The 15,181-nt window shown below is 47.6% G+C and overlaps 1 protein-coding gene across 1 annotated transcript in view; it reads right to left on the bottom strand.

The window, feature by feature from the left end:
- Positions 1-330: 330 nt before the first annotated feature.
- Positions 331-15,181, bottom strand: part of LOC134387703 (polycystin-1-like protein 2) — a 101,466-nt gene continuing 86,615 nt past the window's right edge. The window contains exons 37-43 of the mRNA XM_063110097.1: positions 12,666-12,799; positions 11,056-11,183; positions 8,386-8,546; positions 6,654-6,864; positions 4,663-4,764; positions 4,053-4,184; positions 331-492 (exon numbers count right to left, since the gene is read on the bottom strand). Of these exons, the coding sequence (XP_062966167.1) occupies positions 331-492; positions 4,053-4,184; positions 4,663-4,764; positions 6,654-6,864; positions 8,386-8,546; positions 11,056-11,183; positions 12,666-12,799 (1,030 nt within the window). The remainder of the gene's footprint in view (positions 493-4,052; positions 4,185-4,662; positions 4,765-6,653; positions 6,865-8,385; positions 8,547-11,055; positions 11,184-12,665; positions 12,800-15,181) is intronic.

Raw genomic sequence — 15,181 nt, 5'->3', positions numbered from 1 at the left:
AATATGACCCCCCATTAGCATCTCTCGGACAATGGCCGACTGACCAAAAAGAGGAAATAATTGGTCTGTAGAGATTTTTTTTTTCCAACTTTATACAATATTTGTTTTATTTCTAAAAGGAAGTACATTTGAGCAAACAGGCTATCATAGTTGTGGCAATGTTATGTATGTATGTATTATTCTTATTTTTTCACTTGCTGGGCTTGGTAACTTTTCTATGGACACAAAAAACAATGAATGACCCAGAGAGACTATGAAATTACTGGTAAGCATAGGGCCGAGGGCTGGCCTTCGCCCACTTGTAGATGATCGTGTGTGTGAATGAACAGCTTAAACCTTGGGCAAAGCTTGTGTGGGTTGAGGGGACCAAGCCACAGACAGTGACGTGGGCTGCTCACTGCTGCTTCGAGGCTTCTCTCTTGTACATTTAATTCCCAGGAAACTGAGTATTTTCATCAGCAGCAAATCGACGATCTCGTCTTCCTCTGACAGCTGCAAGGGAGAAAGAAGCAAACGATGTGTATAAAACCATCTTCTCTGGGGCTTTTCTTTCTAAGGGAAAATTACAGTTTTGTTGTCCGGTTTGGTCCCAGCCTATGGTTACATCATGACTGAGGGCTGTTTTGGGGTTGGGGTGGCCTCCTTCTAGGAATCCCATGGGTGTGTGCTCCCCCCTTGATTCCCAGTGGGCCCCTCTTCTTTCTGCTGAGGGCTCCTGGGTTATCCAGGCAACATTTTAAATTCCCAAGCTAGAGCAGAGAAAGCCTCAGCTGGGAAACTGAAGCTGAATTTAAGCAGCATTGGCAGCCTGCGGACCTGCTTCTGAGATCATTGTCACCCGTTTTCTCCAGGGTAGAACATTGATGGTGGCTCTTTCTCTTTTTCTTTATTACTATTACCCCTGCTTGTTCTGTTTACCCCCTGGCCCAGCCTGGCACGGGAGGAAGTTCTGGGGAATGAAAAACTAAATAGGTGTTTCTCTCAGCTTTCCCACATCTCTCAACCACATATGTACATGTGCATATATATGTGTACATATGAAAACACACACACATATATATAATTGATTTAAAACAGAGAAAAAAAGATTTGTAGGAAATAGGAATGGTAGACTGCACATAAAGACTGTAGGTACCAAGAAGGCATGTTCAGTAACCTGGTCAAAAAATGCCCTCTGCCACGCCCAACAGAGGCTGTCAAGAATTTATGTACAAAGGCCTTCTCACATTGCTGCTGGGAATCTAAAATGATGCAGCTGCTTTCGAAAACAGTATGGCAGTTCCTCAAACAACTAAACACAGAGTTACCATACAACCCCAAAATTTTGCTTCTAGGTATATGCCCGAGAGAAATGAAAACATATGTCCACACAAAATCCTATACAGGAATGTTCATAGCAGCATTATTTACAACAGCTGAAATATGAAAACAACCCAAATATCCATCAACTGATGAACGGATAAATACATTTGTGTTATATCCACACAATGGAATATTATTCAGCCATAAAAAGAAATGAAGAACTGATACATGCTGTGACATGAATGAACCTTTGAAAACATTATGGTAAGTGAAATAAGCCAGACACAAGAGGCCACATATTGTATGATCTCATTTACATGAAATGTCCAGAATAAGCAAATCCAAAAAAATAGAAAGGGATTGATGATGGCCAGGGGCTGAAGATATGGAGAATGGGGAATGGCTGTCAATGGGTATGGGGGTTCTTTCTGGAGTAATAAAATGTTCTGGAATTGGGTAGTGGTGATGGTTGCACAACTCTGTGAATATACTAAAAATCATTGCATTGTACACTTTAAAACGGTGAATTTTATGATATGTGAATTATATCTTCATCTAAAAAAAGAATTTATGTACAGTGATGAGTTCAGTCTTCTGCCAGAAGGAACCCACTCTGAGAAACTAACTTTCATTAAAAGCGTCTGTCCGATTGCCTGTGATCCCTATCTTCAAGTTAATGTACGACTTGACTACCTGGGCATCAGACCTAGCAATACTTTCTGTTTCCCTGCTAAAATCAAAACATGTTTCCCCAAAACTACAAAGTCATTTTCAATATGTCAAATCTTTGCAGGGCAAGGGCATTGTGATATAACATGAAGTATATTTGGTCTTTGTCCCTGGTGTCTGTCACAGAGCTACTGAAACCCTTGGAATTTCCTGAGTGACAGGAATGTCTTTTGCTATTCATAATGAGCCCCTTTTGATCACACCTGATTTATGCTAATACAGTGACTTAGGGCAGGGCCTCTAGATAGCCTCAAAATAGGGCTATCACCAGAAAGACCAAGTGATTAGAGGGTGGGAAATTTCAGTACAACTCACTGACCAGGGCAGGGAATGGCTGCAGATCAAGCTCTATAAAACTCTTGAACAACAACATTTGATGAGCTGCCAGGTTGCCGAACACATGAGGTGTTGGGAGGGTGGTACACCCAGAGAGGGCATGGGAGCTCCGCGCCCCTTCCCACATACCTTGTCCTGTGCATCTCTTCACCTGCCTGTTCATCCGTATCCTTTGTAATATCTTTTATAATAAACTGGAAAATGTAAGTGTTTCCCTGAGTTCTGTGAGGTGTGCTAGCAAATAAGTCAAACCCAAGGAGAGGATTGTGGGATCCCAGATTTATACCAGGTGGTCATAAGTATAGGTGACAAACTACTACTTGGAATCGGCATCTGAAATGGGGGCAGTCTTGTGGGACTGAGCCCTAAACCTGTGGGATCTGACACTATCTCTACGTATAGAGCATCGAAATTGAATTGAATGATAGGACACCCAGCTGGTGTCCACTGGAGACTTGCTTAGTGTGTGGGGGAAAACCGCCCCATATCTGGTCACAGGAGTGTGCTGTGTTGAGTGAGCATATGGTATACAGGCACAGATCTGGGACACACACATCACAAGGAGCCCGTGTCCATACAGAAACAGACGGGGGCCATCATTCTTTCATCTGTGGTCAGTAATTTCCTGGCTTCCAAAAAGCACCTCTCTCTTTAAAATGATTATTTAGTTGGTGCAGTACATCATCTTCATGTAACATTTTACAATTTAGAAAACCAGCAAGAACAAATTACTGCTCTTGGACAGAAATGGAAAAAATAAAAGAACAGTGTCACGAGGGTCTCTTTGTTAGGTATGCAGCTCAGGAAAGATTTTAGCAAATCTTCCAACTGGGAAGAGAAGGGTGAGCTGTGTAATTGCTCATTCTCAACATAACCACACCTCCAGAAGGACAAGGAAAAAAACAGACATCCAAGCCAGACAGCCCTGGGTTCAAATCCCACCCTTCTTACTTTCTGGCTCTGTAGTCCTAGGTAAATGATTTCAACTCTCTGAGCCTCACTTTACTTCTCTGTAAAATGCAAACAAATACACCTGCTTCACTGAACTGTTTTAAGAGTTAAATACCTTTAGCACCACGTCTGTTGTGAAGAAAGCATTCCATAAGTTGTGTTGGTGGTTGTTATTTATCCAAAATCTATGTTTAGATTTCTCTCTTCCCACAAGGAGCAGAACAGGTGGACAGTTTTCCATGGGGGGGATGTTGACTGCAAGTCCCAATTTGTTGCTCTCTGAACCACAATGACCTGGGTTGAGGTGTCAGTGTGTAGAGCAGGGGGCTCTGGGCATTGGCTGTGCATTAAAATCACCCAGGGAGATATAAAAAATACTGACACCAGGATCATTGCCCCAGAGATTCTGTTTGTACTGGCCTTGGATGGGGACAGCAGTAGTTTCCAAAAGGCCCCAGGTGATTCTGATGTGCAGTCAGGGCCAAGAGTCACTGATGCAGTGAACAGAGTCCCAAATTGGGAATCAGGAGACTAAGTTCTAGTTCCAGCTCCACCCCTCACTTGCTTGTGATCTTGGGGAAGTAATTTCCTCCTTCTGGACCTCAGTATCCCCTCCTGTGAAATACAGGCTTCGAGCTACTGTGGTCTCCCAAGTCCCCCTGTAGTCTAACCTCAGCCAGTCTGTTCATGGTTCAAGGTCAATGACTGGTGAAGAATAGGTCAAAAGGACTCACCTGATAGTATTTTTGCTCCTCACTGAAGGCCACCAGGATAACAGAGATAAACAGATTCAGTACCACAAAAGTCATAAAAACGATGCAGGACCCAATCAGGAAGGAGCCGAGCACTGGGCTATGGTCCAGGACCTGTCAGGAAGAAAGACAGGGTCATCCCTGATGTCCTGTGTCCTAGAGGCCATCCCCCACACTGGAACCCTCAGAGGGAAATTTGTCTTCAGAGCTAGGCAGAGCCTGGAGCCAGGAAGGTGCCCTCTGCCTGGGGGCTGGGAGTGCGGGCAGAGCTGTCCAGAGCTGGCTTGGAGACGGGTTGGGTGGCACTCCCACAGCCCACGCCCCACTGCCCCCTCTGGAGACCTTCAGCACAGCCCTCCCCTGAGTAGCCAGCACCTGCTATTCCTCTGTAAGCAGGGATTCCCCAGGTGAGCTGTGGGCTCCAGCATGGGACTGTCTGCCTAGAGAGAGGGGGACACTTTTATCCTTCCAAAGCTGCCCTGTGCTTGCCAAGCCACGGTGATGGCACAGAGGTGGGTGGGCAGGGAATGCTTTTTCTATTTTTCAAAAAGGCTTGGTGCAGATTGCAGTATCCTCCCCCCGACCCCGTTACCTCCTCGTAGTTGAAGATTCCGAGCTGAAGGCTGATCATAGTTTCGGCAGCATCAAAGAGGGTTTTGTAGGAAAGGAGTTTCCAACCAAATATTAAGTTTGACTGTCATGGAAAGAGTCCTCATGAACAGGGAAAGAAACTGTGAAGCCCCCCCAAAGCCTGTTGCTTGACAGAAGGTGGCCTGTGTCAGCCACCTCCTTGGCCTGGACAACCTGTCCGTAAATACAGGGGTGTGCAAGTGGGTGTGTACACCTGTGTATGGTTCTGTATGGGATGCATTTGTTTCTCTCTGTGGGCCTGTGCATGCGAGGCCATACATGTATGCCCGTGTGAGAGTGTGCACGTGTACTGTGGGCATCAGAACCTGCACACACATGCTTGTGTGTGTGTGTGCATGTGTGGTGTGCTCTGGAAGTGCCTGCCCAGATGACCCAGTCCCTAGTCCAGGACCTTGGCTATGCTCACAGGCAGTTGGTGATGCCCATGGTTCCCATCATAAACCTGGCTCCCCTTATCTCTGGTCCTTTAGCCAAATCCTGACCCACCTTCCACTCCAGCTCCTTTCCCCAGTCTCACCCTAATCCCATCCAGTCCCTCACCTTCCACCATCCTCTGATGAGACCATCCAGAAGCCCATGCACCCTCGTCCCAACTGCAGCCCTAAGCTGCACCCCATTCTGCACCCATGCACCTCAGCCCTGTCCCCCTTCCATCCCTGGCCCCACTCCATCTTCCTGTGGTTTCATCAAAAGCATCTTGTGCAAACGCCCTAATTCAAGTGGATTTACTCAATTCTCCATCAGCAGTGCATGGACTGCAGGGACACTGCAGTGTGGGACCAGAAGTCACCGATTCAGAGCCAGGGCGTGCTGGGCATTCTCTGATACCATGACCCTGGGAAAGTCTTGGCAAGGGAGATGTTGTGGTGGGGGAGGCCCCTGCCCAGGAAGAAGTCCATCATCTGTCCAGCCCAACTCCCCAGAGCAAGGAGGTTGGGGCCTCCAAGCGTCCAGTTTCATGACTGAATCTCTGGGCAGCCATCTGGCCGAAAGGGCAATGGCCTAGTGGGTGGGTGCCTGAGCCCCAGAGGCACACCGAGCACTCCCTTGTGCCGGCACTTTCAGAGACAGGTGTCACCAACTGGCTATGAGCACAGCAAAGGTCCTGGACAAGGTCACCTGGCAGGCACTTCCAGAGCACACAACACACACACACACACACACAGGCATGTGCATGCAGGTACTGATGCCCATGGGAGTACCTGTGCACACTCTCACACAGGCACACGTGTGCCCTTGCACGCACAGGCCGACACTGGGGTGGGGGTGCATATTTGGATGGAGATCATGATGTGGCAGGGGGACCAGAGTGAAGGAGGGTCTTTGTTTCTCACAGCACTTGATGATAAAAAAGAACTGAAAGTTTAATGTTTTGGTTTCTTTTCCCAGTCACCAAAGAGGTGTGATTGTCAAAATGCTGAGTATTAAGGGGCTGAGTGAAGTGGCATTGGCCTTCCTCAGTTTGTGCATCGTGCCTCAGGAACAGGCACTTGCATGGCCTGTGGGCAAAGCCCTCTCACTTCCCCAGCTGTGCCTCAGCCCAGGCATGGGGCCTCCCAATCCACACCCCGCACAGTGGGAGAGCTCTGTGCATGTCTGTGATCCACCCTGTGCCTTCTGAACAATTGCACGTCAGGAGAAGTGGCACATCCAGGCAGGGTCCAGACGCGGAAGGGAGTCTTTCATCAGGGGAGGTAGGTCCTCTCTGTCCTGGAGGCTATGCCTCCTCTCTCCCACCTGACTAAGGTCTCCAGCCTTTGCCATTCGAGGTGACCAGTTCAAGAGCTCCCAGATAAAAGACCCTGGACTCAGAAAATCCACCATTTCCTTCAGGTTCCCAGCGTCTCCCTAACCCTAATTGTCTGTTTCCTACCAAGAAGCCTTGGCTTCCATGGAGAATAGCTCTGAGGTTTTCCCAGAGGAGCCACTCACCACCATGGAGTAAGCCAGGAGCATGATAATGATGACAATGACAAAGCCTGAGATGTCACCCCAGGCACGGCGTAGTGCTGATGTGATCATGTTCATTTTGGGATTCAACCTGAGCAGATGCCAGAGCTTCACTGTGGACAGAAGAACCAAGATGGCAATGACGTAGCCAAGGGCGGCATCGGCTGCTGCTGTCTCACTGAAGCTGATTCCCCTGTGGGACCAAAAGGGACCAAAATGGGAAGGCTGGTCTCAGAGACAATGAGCACTTCAGCCAGAGCTTACCTGGATGTAGGTTAGGCTTATGATGTCCTCAGAGGCCATCATGTCCAGAAATAGGTCTGGGAGACAGCTGTCCCAATTCCCCCAACTAGGTGATGATGATGGTGGTGACAGTGATGGTGATGGCGGTGATGATGAAGATGATGGTGGCCACGGGGCCTCAGTGGCTAGTTCAAGGGGCCATTAACTATCAGTCTTGATGAATGGCTGCAGAGCTATGGGAGAATGACAAAGGAGGAGTCCTCCCAGGGTCAAAAGGATGGAGGCAAGGGAGTTTGTGAGCCTCCCTCTTCCTGCCTAGATGTCACTAAATGGCACCTCCTCCTGCACACTTGTCTGAGTGTGCGCCATGGCTGCCCTTACACGTAAAGGAAGGAGGATGTACCATCAGGCTCTGTGCTAAGTGAGAGCCTCATCTGCACTGTCTCGTTTGAACTTCAGAACCCCTGGATGAGGAAAGTTTTGCTACCTCCATTTTACAGATAAAGACAGAGAGTCACAAGGCATAAGGTCACACAGCAAGTAACATAAATAGTGACACAGCTTGTGAGTGGAAGAATGAGAGTTGGAATCCAGGTGTGTCTGATTTCAAAATCCAGGTTCTTCCCACCCCCCATCCTACCCTTCATAGGAGTACAGAGTTCAAATTCTGAGTCTTGCATTTACAGTTCTTGCTGTGTGACCCTGCCCAAACAACTTAACCTCTCTGAGCCTTATTACAAATGATTTTCTCATTTGTAAAAAAGGAATAATGATACTAACATCTCTTAGAGGTCGTGGGAAAATTAAAGCAGGTGAGATAGTACTTTTAAAGTGGTATTTTTGTGAAAGTGTATGACATCCAGCAATAACTCAGTAAATATTAGCTATATCTATAAAACGGGTGACTGAATCAAAAAGCACAATGATTCAAAGTAAGGAGGGCATCCTGGAGCTGTAACAGCAAGGTTTAAATTACTTCTCTGCCACATTTTAGCTGTGTGGACTTGGGAAAGTCACATTACCTCTCTGAGCCTCCATTTCTTTGTTAAGTGGGTGATGAGAATGTTTACCTTCATCTGTTCTTATGAGGATTCACTGAGTTAATACATCCCGCCCAGCACATAGTGGACAGTAGGTAAATGGTAGCAGAGGTGGGATTACTGGGGTGCTAATACTTGCAAAGTCCATCCTCCAAAGGCTGGAAAGGACCTAAGCAGGATGCCACATGGCTCCACGTTTTGGTAAGATTTGCAAAAGTAAGACATTGTTATATTTTGTCTTTAAGCATCCTCTGCAATTGTATATGCTTCAGGCCCCAAACCTGAATCGAGGTGGCAGCTATAGTTATTTCTACTAGGAGTGCCTCCTGATCTGATTTCCAAAGCCTCCCTCCGACCCCTGGGCCACAGACAGAGCTGGAGGAAGGAGGGAAGCTTAGGGGACGTGAGGGACTCAGAAGACAGCCACTTACTCCTCCCTGTGGTTCCAGTAGTGCTGGATGTCACGCTCTGCCAGGATGGCTCTCTTCACAAACACTGCCAGGGCGCTCCAGCTGGCCAGGATGATGGCCAGCTCCAGAAGGTTCCACATACTGCAGAAATAGCCCCACTTCTGTTTTCTCATGAGCTTACCCTGGGAAAGGAGCCCGAGGTTCTGCTGAAGGCTGTGTCCACAACTGCCCCTGCCCCACGCTGCTGTTCTCCCCCTCCCCCCCACCCTGGGAGGGCCCTCTGGCAGGGGCTTACAGATCCTGGGGAGGCTGCTGAGGCCCTGGCCCCACAAGCATGGAGTGTCTGGGAGCCTCTCCCAAACTTGTACACGGACCCATCTGCTCCCATCACTAACCCCAGCTGCGAGATTCGTAAGAGTAAGTACAGTATCTAATAAGAAAAAAAATTTAATTCTCTCTGGTGCAAAAAAAGGGGGAGAGGGGAGAGACTCTCCCCCACCTCCCTCACTTTTTTTTTCTTTTTAGGCAGCTTGCTGGTACAGGGACCTTGGTGTTGGCAGCACCGCGCTCTAACCAGCTGATTGACTGGCCAGCCCCCACCCCTCACTTTTTGTAGAGCATTTACTTAAGAAAACTTGTAACTGCAAATGCTTTCTCTGATCCATTGAGATTTTTTAAAAAGCTAAAGAAGCTTCTTGCCAGTTTAACAACTCAGCAGTGTCTACAACATGGGAGCCCTGACTTCGAAAGGTAATTATCGAGGAAGATGGAACAGCCCAATCTCCCAGTTTCCCTGAGAGCCAAGGAGCCTAACGCTGCTGTGTGCACAGCTCCAAGGTGCAAAACTACCTCCTGTCATTTTTCCTTTTGATAAAGGCAATTAGCAAACACAGGTGGCCACCCCAATTACCAGGTGAATTTAGGATGCATGAAGGTGACCAAGGGCACAGTCAAGTCCTATTACTTGAGGATTCCTTGTTGTTATCTCAAGAACACGTGTGCAGTGGGTTGTTTCTGCCTGGCTGTACGAGAGTGTGAGATCGCTTTCTGTCTTTGCAGTCTCTTTAGTGATTGCTGTAAATGTGCGTCGCATTCCGGTTGGATGCTTATTCAACAATAAAAGTTGTTTACTTAGGGAGGAATGGGGAATTATTCTTTAATGGGTGCAGCTTCACTTCTGCAGGATGAAAAAAGTTCTGGAGATGGATGGCAGTGGCGTTTTACAATGAGGTGGATGTACTTAGTGCCACCGAACAGTGGTGAAAATGGTAAATTTTATGTTATGTATATTTACCACAATTAAAAACAAATAATTTTTTAAAATAAGGTTGTTTTCTTTCTTTTCTACATTTGTGGAGAGGTTTTCTGGATTGGCAGGAGACTGTTTCTAATGAGACTTCCCCACAGGAGTCTCAGGTAAAAAAGAATGATCCTGTGCATGCTCTTGGCTCCCACTGCCCCCATTCCCTTCCACTTGAGAGAATTTTCTATTGTTTGCTCCTTTTCCTCCTCCTACCCATTCTTAAGGAGGAAGAACTTGTGTTTGGTTGGTAAGAGGCTAAGTTCACTTCCATAATGAAGGGGTGGAGAGATGGGGAGATTTTTAAAAACTGCTCAAGCAGTATTTTGAGAGATTTAAGGGTTTTGGAGAGTGACTTTCTGAAGCAGCTGCAGGCAGCGTGTAAGGACAATTGAGAGGAGAGGAGCAAAGCGCAGTGCGAGCATGCGTGGATCTCCCTGCAGGTTCTCAGACAAAGGCAAGGACTTAAGGTGCTCTTGGATCACTGCTGGCTGTTGGGCTGGAATTGGCAGTGCTCAGAGACCACGTGGGTCCCCTGCTCTATGAGGTCGATGTAGCCTACAGTTTGAGTGTGAAGGTCGGGGGTCAGACTCTCTGGATTCAAATTCTGACCTTGGATAAGTAATTTAACATCTCTGGACTTTAGTTTCCCGCTCTGTGAAATGGAGCTAATAGGATCTTCCTCCTGTTGTTAAAGGAGAAAACCCACATGAGGTTCTTAGCACAACGCCTGCCACATCGTAAGCTCAAAAATGCCATCCTTACTTTAAAGAGGTTGTTGTAGCAGGGGATGAAGGGTCAAAATGCCCCTTTTAAGGTACCTGGTTTGCATTTTTGGGTGGGAGGAGGGAAGGGGGCATATGACCACTTTCAGATGAGCACGCAACATCTTCAAGACTTCACTGTTCTCCAATATCTGCGCCTTCACAGTACAGCATGGCAGTAAAGGTGGCAGAGGGGATTTTACCTAATACCCAGAGTCCACAGGTGAGAGCAAAAGATGATTCGAACCCCCACCATCTAAGTTCAGAGAACCCCCAGCTATGGGGACAGCCACTCCACACCCTACCATCCCCCCATCCCAGCTTTTTGAGATGTCTCGGTTCAGCAGGACCAATGCTTCTCACCCCCCACCCCCAGGAAGGACCACCCTCTGAGTTCTCAGTTCTGAGAAGCGCCCACTGCGGGTCCTTCCCATGCCTGAGGCTGTGGCCGGCAGCCCCAATCAGCCCTCAGCACCAGCAGAAGGACCAAAGGTTGGCTTGGCAAACACCTATGGCAAAGCCTTTCCCCTCCCCCTTCTTCAGCCCCACCCCCAAGGAGGAGGCACGGGGTGGGAGAGGGACGCCCACCTCCACCCCTGTGTCTGGAGCCACAAGTCCTCCCCTTACCTGCACCATCATGTAGTAGAGGAGGAAGAGGAAGTAAAGCAGCTCCGCTGCCACCACGAAGGGATGCCAGCCGTCAGTGAAGGGGTACAGGCGGAGGCTCTGGTGGGCCGCATGCGCCAAGAAGGTTCCTGCCAAGCAAAGCGCGCTCTGTTCACCTCCCGGCCTCCTGCCCACTTAGAGCAGGACAACTCAAGCTCAAACCCTTCAAAGGGGTGGCCAGGGCAGAGAAGACAAAGGTCCTTTAGAGCCAAAGATTCAAAGGACTCCCTGTGGACATGCGGTGGATGCCAAAGACAGTCAACACCCCAGAAGGGACAAAGGGAGCTGTGGGGGATGATTCACCCCTACCCTCCACATTTGGTGTTTGCCATCTGTGCACGGTCACCTCCAGCCAAGACACGTCCGCCCACCCAACATCAGTGTATGCCAAGTTTAAAGCCATTTCTTCCAAAGGCACTTCACCAAAGACAATTCATCTAATGACCAATATGCATAAAATTCAACCTTCTTCTGAATTATTTTTCATTCATTTGTGTTTTCTTTTTTTTGTAATGATTTTTTTAAACCAATTTGCCTACAAAAAAAAAACCAGCTCCAAGGATGGCAAGATGAAGAGACAGAAACCATCTGAGTCCCTGAGGACATCAGTAAACTGCTGAATCAAGCAGGCCTAAAACCAACCTCACACTTTTTATTTGTAGAAATACATAAGTCAATTAGATGTGATTTTGGACAGGTCGTGTAAGACATCCTTAAAAAGCCAGAAAGATGGCAAAAAGAATTAGGAAACAAAAGATATACAAATAAACCCAAAAAGGATTTGAAAGAAACTATTGACAGTGGAGAATAATGAAAGTTGAAAGCCTTTTACTTCTCACTTTACACAGTTCTGAAATTTTTTTAAAAAGCACAAACATGTATTCAAATAAAAAATTAAAACTAAAAATGTAATTTAATATTTTTTAAACGTTTCGTTTTTATCAGACAGGAAGTTGGGTTTTAGGCAAATTGATCATTAGCTGAACAGTCTTCACGTTGACGTTTTTAGTATATTATGATTAGCATTTTTAAGAGTGTGGAGGGGGATAGGGAGAAAGAAATAGGATCGAACATAAAATATGATAGCTCATCACATGTCGTTAAGGTACATGTTATTTTTGAAACTTTTTTTGTGTGTGTAGGTACATATGTGTTGGATTATGATATGAAATGTACTTTGCACTGTGGATTGATGTGCAATTGTAAAATACTGTTTTAGGTGACGTCATCTGTTACCAGGTAACCCTCTCCCCAGCCCCTCACTGCCGGCTCCCCACCCCCAACCTCAGTACAGTGGGAAGCTCAACACTAGGAGACGGATAAGCACCTTTGGACCCCAACTGGGTTCCAAATATCTTGGGTGGAAAGGCCAGAGAAGGAGAATAAGGTTGGAGCAGCCCTAATGCCCTGCCTTTGGGGACCCAGGGACACACAGCTGCAGGGAGAACAAAGACCCACCCCCAATATCCCAAACAGCTATTTGCCCCGGAACTCTGGCCCTGGGGCAGCCGAGCCCAGTTGGGTCAGGAGCCCTAACCCAGGGGAAGGGGCTCCCAGGTGTGGCTGCCCACCCAGGGCGCTGGTCTCTAGCGTCAGCGTGACAATGCAGAATAGGTTGACGTTGGCATTGTAGACGGTGAACTCCACAAACACGGCTCTGGTCAGGGTGTCCAGCCAGGTGTTGTCAAAGAGGTACTGGAGAATCCTGTGGGAAAGAGGAGTTTTTGGAACATTTCCATCCTGAGGAGGCTCCACGTCCCCTCAGTCCCTTGACAACACCAGGGCTCACTGTCTAAATGTCTTCTTCTGCCTCCACTCTGCTCTCTGGGCCACTAGCCACTAGAGCTGCTCCTGGGAGTGGTCCCAGTTTGCTAACCCATGGGGTAATATCTTGGCTCCCGTGGTCTCCTGTCCATTAGAGCGGAGCTTCTCAGTGTGGGGTTCCCAGATCAGCAGCATCAGCCTCATCTACAAACTTGTTGGAAATGCAGATTCTCAGGCCTCACTCCAGCCCTGCTGAACCAGAAACTCTGGGGCTGGGGCTTGAGGATATGTGCTTTGATCAGCTGCTATGGGTTAAATGTGTCCCCCAAAAGTCCATATATTGGAAACTTGATCTCCATTGTAACAGTGTTAAGAGGGTGGGAAATCCAACTGTGGAATTTGAAAGGTGGGGCCATTGAGAGGTGATTATGTTGTGAGGACTGTGCCCTCGTGAACGGATTGATCCATTCATGGAGTAATGGGCATGGTTCTGACAGCTTTATAAGGAGAGTATGCAAGAAGGTTAGCTCTCTTGCGCTTGCACTTCTTGCCATATGATACCTTGGTCACCACAAGACCCTGTAGGGAGTCACCACTACCAAGAAGAAGGCCCTCACCAGACGTGTTCCCTGGACCGTGGACTTCCCAGCCTCCAAAACCATAAGAAATAAATTTCATTTCTTCATAAATTACTCACTTTCAGGTATTCTGATTTAAGCAACATAAACAAACGAATATACGAACCCTCCAGGGAATTCTGATGCTGTTTAAAGTTTGAGAGCCACTGTGTTAGAGGAACCTCATAAGACATTAGGAGCCTAGGCAAGCAGCTACCTGGCTGTTGAGGTCCCTCCCATGATACCAGCTCCTGGAGATGTCGGCCTGGTGTGGTGCCCTGGAAGCACTGGAGGGACCTGAGTTCAAATGCTGGCTGCCTTTTATGTGAGCTAACAATTTCTGCAGGCCTTGGTTTTCTCATCTACAATGGTGTAAATGAGGTAGAAGGTGCTCAGTCTCCATGGGGTCGGGTTTCAGGCCACTCCCCTGGGTCTCAAACCACTCTCCTAGGACTCCCGCTCTTCTTCTGAGTCCTGAGCTATGGTAGCCCATAGCACCTATTTTGGGTACTAGCACGTGGAGATTGAGACCATAGTGGGCATCTCACATGCCCAGCATACTCAGTAAAAAGGAGTCTCTTTAACGACTTCCCACTGAAGTTGCTAGACAGCATAGAATATATTTGAATATATTTAATGCACCGTGATGGAATTTAACCAATGAGCATGCTCTAAAAAGAGACGAACTGAGCTTGTGCAAGACTAGGTTACATAACTGGGAATGACCTCCTTAGTTGAATATTCATTAGACAACATTAATATGTATTAGATAACAAAACAATAAAAGTCAAATCCAGGAAGAAGGCAGGACTAGAGCCAGCCCACACTTCACCTGCGGTGCGTATTTCTTTCTTTGTGTATCAGATTTGCCTTTGGCAGGCTGCTGTTCACTCTAGCTAGAGTCAGCCTGCACTTTGTGAATGTTATTTCTCACTTTTGTGTTAAACTTGGTATGGACCCTGCTCAGTCTCTGGAGCTAGGCCACACCCTTCCTGTGAAATCTGTATGTCTTATTTGTTACATTAAACCTGTTCTCACTTTCTACTGTGACTCCGTTCTTGAATTCTTTCCTGTGGCGGAGTCAAGAACCTGGTAGAGGATGGGGTGGGTTGAGGCCGACTATCAGGCCTCCCCAGACCCTCTCCTCCAGTATCATAAACACCAGCACGTCTGTATCATTGTGGGCAGAAAATGGAATAGCACATGGCGGGGGGTGGGTGGCTAACGATAGCTATTCCTACTTCCAGGAATAATGATGGGCCTGTTTTAAAATATGCTGTGTCCCCACTGGGCCTCCTATATCCTGTTCAGTACATAGAAGCAGAAAGAGAGAATGTCTTCAGTCATTCCAAGTGGCAGGAAAACATCTCATTCTGAACTTGGCCTGTCCTAAACCCCAGGGGACTCCTGCACATTGCTCTCCTTTGGGGTTTGTTGCTTGTGTTTGTAGGCAGAGTGCCATCTCCATCACCACAACCTCAATGTAATAACCACACAGTGGAAGAAATGAGGTTCACAGGGGGTTCACTAATGTGCCTGGGCTACACAGCAAAAAGAAGCAGTGTCAGGGTTTCAGATGACTGTCTGCCTCGAGGGCATGTGGGGAAAGTCAGACTGTATGGGCCCTCAGCGTCCCTGCACATTCTTGCTGGGTACTCCAGACACACAAGGCCCTGGCTGCGTGTTACCAGGGCCATTTCTCAGGG

The sequence above is a fragment of the Cynocephalus volans genome, chromosome 10, assembly GCF_027409185.1.
Source record: "Cynocephalus volans isolate mCynVol1 chromosome 10, mCynVol1.pri, whole genome shotgun sequence".
Taxonomy (NCBI): domain Eukaryota; kingdom Metazoa; phylum Chordata; class Mammalia; order Dermoptera; family Cynocephalidae; genus Cynocephalus; species Cynocephalus volans.
This window is presented reverse-complemented; position numbering and strand designations above follow the sequence as displayed.